Source organism: Saccostrea echinata, unplaced genomic scaffold (genome assembly GCF_033153115.1).
Source record: "Saccostrea echinata isolate AGI-Se365-2 ecotype Australia unplaced genomic scaffold, CSIRO_AGI_Sech_v1 ptg000033l, whole genome shotgun sequence".
NCBI lineage: Eukaryota > Metazoa > Mollusca > Bivalvia > Ostreida > Ostreidae > Saccostrea > Saccostrea echinata.
This window is the reverse complement of record NW_026889782.1, coordinates 15,542,606-15,548,328: the sequence shown is the minus strand read 5'-3', so window position 1 is coordinate 15,548,328 and position 5,723 is coordinate 15,542,606. Positions and strand designations below refer to the sequence as shown.

Below are 5,723 nucleotides of genomic sequence, written 5' to 3'. Positions count from 1 at the left end.
ATGGCCTTTTTAAGCAGGGACGATAAAGATATTGCTCAACCAATGGAACTTTCATTATTTGCCTCTCCCACTAATCAAGTAGCGGTTGAAAAAGTCTACTTCACGGAAGCAAGACCCATTTCCAGCCTCAGTGCGGACAGTCCCATTGAGATGGTAATTTCTGGGGCTGGAGCGGAATATATTGATTTAAAGCGACGTAGATTATAAGTCAAAGCCCGGATTTTAAAAGCCGACGGCACATCTTTGACAGCCAACGAAAAAACAGGCATCATCAATTTGCCACTACAAAGCATGTTTTCTCAGATGGACGTTTATCTAAACAACAAGCTAGTATCTTTCAATACGAACAACTACCCCTGGAAAAGTTATTTGAAAACAATATTGTTCAGCGGTAAAGACGAGCTATCTTCACAAAAACAATCGGAGCTCTTCTTTAAGGATGAAGGCAACTTAAGCGATGCAAATGCCTACAACGGGGGAAATGCTGGATTGGTCCTACGTTACGGGTACACACAGCAGAGTCAAACCTTTGAATTAGAAGGAAATTTGATGGAAGACATATTTGACATAGATAAATACTTAATCAACGGGGTAGATATTTACATTAAACTGTTTAGATCCAGTGCACCATTCGTAATTATGTCAGCTGCCACTTCACCTGCCTATAAGTTGGAATTACAGGATGTTGTCTACAAAGTAGCTAAAGTCCGTGTAGATCCCGGTATTTTACTAAATCATACCAAACAAATAGAAACGACTCCTGTCAAATACCCCATCACTAGGAATGAATTAAAGATGAACACAATCCCAAAAGGCTCGACCGAATTTTATTGGGATAACATTTTCCCACAGGCAATACCGGATCGCCTGGTTGTGGCCTTGGTTGATCAAAAAGCTGTCAACGGAGATTACACCAAAAATCCGTTCAATTTTGAAAATTTAGACCTCACTGATGTAGGAGTATACATCAATGGAGAAAGTGTTCCAGGAAGACCCTTACAGACGGATTTTACGGCTGGACATTTTTCCACAGCCTACACACGACTGTTTGAAGCTTGCGGAAAATGGAATCGAGATGAAGGTCTAATCATTACCAGAAGCAATTTTGGTAACGGATATTCCCTTTTTGTGTTTACCATAGATCCATGTGGATTTGGCGAGAAATATCTTAACCTGATCCGAAGGGGTAACACCAGACTGGAATTGAAATTCAAACAAGCAACAACCAAAGCTGCCAACGCATTGGTGTTTGCCACCTTCTCTTCTTTGTTAGAAATAGACAGATCACGTGATATTAACAATATTCAACCATGAATTCTAAACAGCTCCACGATCTAGTGGAAAAGGATCCCTGTCTACGGAGAGTTGTGAAAGGAGTTTATGCTAGCAATACCCTACCAAAACATGTTCAACACTATCCTAGCGCGTTCATTGTGAACAATCAACCGCTTCCATTTCCTGATGAACATTGGTTAGCCATTATCATACACAGCCCATATCAATCAGAATTTTTTGACAGTCTTGGGAAGCCATTGACTGCATATAATCACCATATAAGAGACTTTATTGCTAACAATAGTAAACGTTGTGATATGAGAAATACAAGACTTCAATCCATAAACTCTAACCTCTGTGGAAATTATGTATTAATGTTTTTAATTGTACGATTGTATTATAAACAATCACTGATACAGTTATACACCTTATTTTCTGATGACTATCAATTCAATGATCATTTTGTTCAGAACTTTGTTTATCGATATTTTTTAAATTAAACTAATTCCGATGAAAAAAAGGGGTTTTTTCTATAAAAATTGGATTTTCAATGCTTCATAATCACAATCCTAGAAGTTGACAAAGGCATAACATGGAAACAAACGACAGCGAGTGGTGGAAAACAAAGTCTTTGCTTCCTTTCTCTGCACCAACTACTATTTTGATATGTGGTAGTACCCAGAGCGGGAAAACGTATTTTACAAAACAATTGCTAGAAAAAGCTAATGAGATGTTTACAATGCCGGTGGATAAAATAATATATGCTTATTCTGAGCATCAAAATATGTTCCACGACATGGAACAATCTATACCCACTCTGGTATTACATCAGGGATTACCCACAAAGTAAGATATAGAGAAGTATACAGAAGATGTGTGTCATACTATCATCGTTTTAGATGACCTTATGTTAAAGGTTGCACAATCTCAAGACTGTGTACATCTATTTACGGTGACTTCACATCATCGCAACATAACCACAGTGATGCTTTCTCAGAATCTATATCCCCCCGGAAAATATGCCAGGACCATTTCTCTAAACTGTCTTAATGTGATCTTATTTAAGAACTACCGGGATTCACGGCAAATTATCACCTTCGGATCCCAAATCCTACCAGGAAATGTACCATTTTTTAAAGCGGCTTACGAATTAGCCACACGCCCTAACTTTGGTTACTTACTTGTTTGTCTGGAACCTACCCAAAACAAAGAATATCAACTGCGATCTCGCATTCTCCCCGGTGAAGACATGATTATTTATCAACCATTATAAATACTTTCAACAAATGGTTATGCAATTCATACTACGATCATGAAGCAAAGAGTGCGGAAGCACATTGCTCTCCTCCGATTTCTGTTGGATATAGACACTGCTCAGCAAAAACACATTATCAAATTGTTAACCGATGAGCAATGCGACGTAATCAGTGAAATAGCCCTCAATATTTACACTGGGACATACCCCTTGACAAAACAGTACATAAGACAACTTACACCTTACAAACCATTCATTCGGATGTTGGGATCCCGTGAAACCAGTTCAAAACGGAAACGACAAATATTATCAAAACACATTCAGTTACTGTCTCTTATACTAAAACCGATTGTTCAACATTTCAATAAACGAAATGGGAAAAGAAATGATATTAGTACCGAAACTAAAATACGAACACCTGAGAAGATTGCAGAATAATGACGAGTGTGTTCAAAGTGACATCTCTAATCATGAAGACAAGGAGACCAAAGACAAGTCTCTCAACTTATACAAAAACCCTCAAGAAGCAAACTCCAGCGTGGGGAATGAGATGCATGACTTACAGTCAGGAGGTGCTTACATCAGCAAGATCAAAACAGTATCCGGACCCTCCAGGTCTTTCCAGAACAAAACAAGGACGTCAGAGAAACATTCCTTGGCATACATATTAATTGTAAAACAAAATAAATCATTATTTTGTATTCAACATTTTATTGCATAAAAGCTTTTCTAATAAAATTTACAAGAAAATGACAGCAATATGTTGTTTATTTTTCCACTACTTAAAATCCAAATGGCAAGGTGTCTAAATTTGATAACAATCTACGTTTGGTATATACCATTTGGTAGTTTTTATTTTCTTTACGATTAAGCAATTTTCTTTTTCTTTTGTCTCGCGAGATTTTGCAAGGATTGTGAATCTCAATTTGTCTATCGTTTGCTGTACAAATGATGTCTTTTATGGCCTCAAAGTTGATCAATTTTGAGTTCATCCAATTCAAAGTAAAACCCCGAACTTTGCATTCCTCTTTACCAGAAAGGGTGCGATAAGCGTAATTTTTGGGGCCTCCGGATACAAATTCGATAATGTGGCCGTCTTTAGGATCGATTTCATTCGTCATTTCACCCAAATAATTACCGATAGGGAGATAACTCAAGTCATCTGACTCGTGGGTCTTGAAAATGACACTATCCGTATCAAAGTACAATACCCTATCACCTAACACATTCAACACGCTATACAACTTTAGACGAGCCCACATTGTGGTAAATGAAGCCAAAAATATGTTGGTTTTTCGATCAAAGGGTGTAAACAGAGGGTGTTCATTCCATTCTAATTGTACTGTGTCCTTTGATACAATGTGAAAATTGTCCGGGATTTTTGTTGGATCAGATAAAATGCGGAAAAAGACCTCGGCTTCACTCTCATGAATAAACATGGATTGCTTCATATTTAACCTTTGACCAAATTTTCCCCAGAAGCTGTTTAGACACAATTTGGCTAGACACCGCAAACCGGGGTTTTTCTGAATTTTATGGTATTCTAACCTGATCCCTTCTTTTTCTTGGTATTCTCTAATGTATTCTAGTTTTGCCTCCTCCGAGTCGCACTCAGTAGGAAAGTCCGAGGCCTCTTGTTTGATTTTTAAGAATGTATTTACATATTGAGTAAAGAGACCCCCCGTGCCTGATACTCTGTCATATTGGGATGACTGCTCAAAATGATAAACTTCGTATATTTTTAAGATTTGATATCCTTTTGAAATTGCCATTTGGATTTCTGGTGTACACCACGTACCCGTAATACATCTTTCATGTATTGAACAATGACATTCATTTTGATTTTCAGTGTCAGCACATTTTTTACACAGAGGGAATTTTAGTTTTTGATTGGATAAATACGGGAGACAGGCGTGGTACAATCCACGGGGTGGTAGTATGGTCACCTTTGCCACTCCGAAATATTCAGACAAGTCTTTGAAATCCTCCGTGATGATGGTCGGGTGACCGACGGGGTATCTGCAATACTTATTCGTCCAAGGATAGAGACTCGTGAAATCGTAATATTGGATGGTTTCATTCTCAGTGGCTTTATAATGTAACTTCACAGCATTTGTCCGTCCACCGAAAAAACTGTCCCGTGGATCTAATCTATCCTGAAGATCTAAGGTTGAGACGAATTGTCTTAATGCCGGATTTTTCTTTAACTGATAGTCAAAGTCGTGCTCCCATATAACGACCAGATCATAACCCAGTGCTTTCAGTTCTCTTTCCCGTCGTTTGGTCATGTCGTATAATTGGTGAATCGACTGGTTCGTAGATGGGTATTTAATGGTAAACCGATCGTGGATATAACACGATAAGCAACCGTGATAGGCACAGCTAAAAAACAAAAGAAAAAAGCATTAGATGGGTTACCGGTGCGCGGCCGCCCCTCCCCTCTTTAGGGGGCACATTAAATCAATTTTTTCATATATTTACCCGTAGAACTCGTAAATGGTGCCTTTTCCGTTCTCTTTTTCTACGAACCCATCGCATCTGTAGTTAGTACCAGGTATACGGTATTCTCCCTTGTTGAGCGCATGTTGAATAAAGATCGGTTTTCCCCTATGTTTACTTTTCTCCATGAGCCACTCTAACCATTGGATTGAGACTTTGCTGTAATTATCTCTACCGTTGTATCCGGTTGAAGGTACAGTGGCAATCGGAGTTGTAAATGTTTGTCTCCCGACTTGCAGGTTATCAAGTTTTTTCAAGTCGGACACTGACATCCATCTGTGGTTTAAGTACACCCCCTGTACCCCTTCCTTGCAGTGGATGTCGTGCCAAGTACACCCCGAATCTTGAATGATTTCAACCTTTTTTTCCTCACTCAGAAAGAGAGTCTTGAAGATCCCCATACATACACTCGCTATTGTGACGTAGTCAAACGGATCAACACCGTGTGTGGCGGACGTTTCTTCCGTACCGTCTGGATGTACCACGCGAGTTTCCATTGTCGTGGCCTTAATCATCAGATCCCTAAATGCCATACATCCCCGCCTTAAGATATCGACATCAGAACGACAGTATTGCAATATTTGCTCTTGGAAATGGAACTGTTCATACATTTTACTTTTGTGCCTGGACGAATTGAATGTCGGTTGATCAGACACTCTAAAATAGGGTAGCAATCAAAGCTCTTGGAATTGTG

General features: G+C 38.9%; 2 protein-coding genes across 2 annotated transcripts; one reads left to right on the top strand and one right to left on the bottom strand.

Moving 5' to 3' along the window:
• On the top strand, nt 1-1,314 carry LOC133198188 (uncharacterized protein F54H12.2-like). Its single transcript, XM_061334317.1, has 2 exons — nt 1-153; nt 439-1,314. The coding sequence occupies exons 1-2, from the start codon at nt 1-3 to the stop codon at nt 1,312-1,314; spliced, it is 1,029 nt and encodes a 342-aa protein (XP_061190301.1).
• Nucleotides 1,315-3,312: 1,998 nt separating this feature from the next.
• Nucleotides 3,313-4,818, bottom strand: LOC133198187 (uncharacterized). The gene has a single exon (XM_061334316.1). It carries the CDS (start codon nt 4,816-4,818, stop codon nt 3,313-3,315), a length of 1,506 nt encoding a protein of 501 aa, XP_061190300.1.
• Between the last annotated feature and the right edge of the window lie 905 nt (nt 4,819-5,723).

Bases quoted from the DNA above. Each gene is read 5' to 3' on its own strand.
- LOC133198188 (XM_061334317.1), top strand. From the start codon at position 1: ATGGCCTTTTTAAGCAGGGACGATAAAGATATTGCTCAACCAATGGAA. The intron at 154-438 runs GTAATTTCTGGG...CTCTTCTTTAAG, and splicing joins CGGACAGTCCCATTGAGATG to GATGAAGGCAACTTAAGCGA.
- LOC133198187 (XM_061334316.1), bottom strand. From the start codon at position 4,818: ATGACCAAACGACGGGAAAGAGAACTGAAAGCACTGGGTTATGATCTG.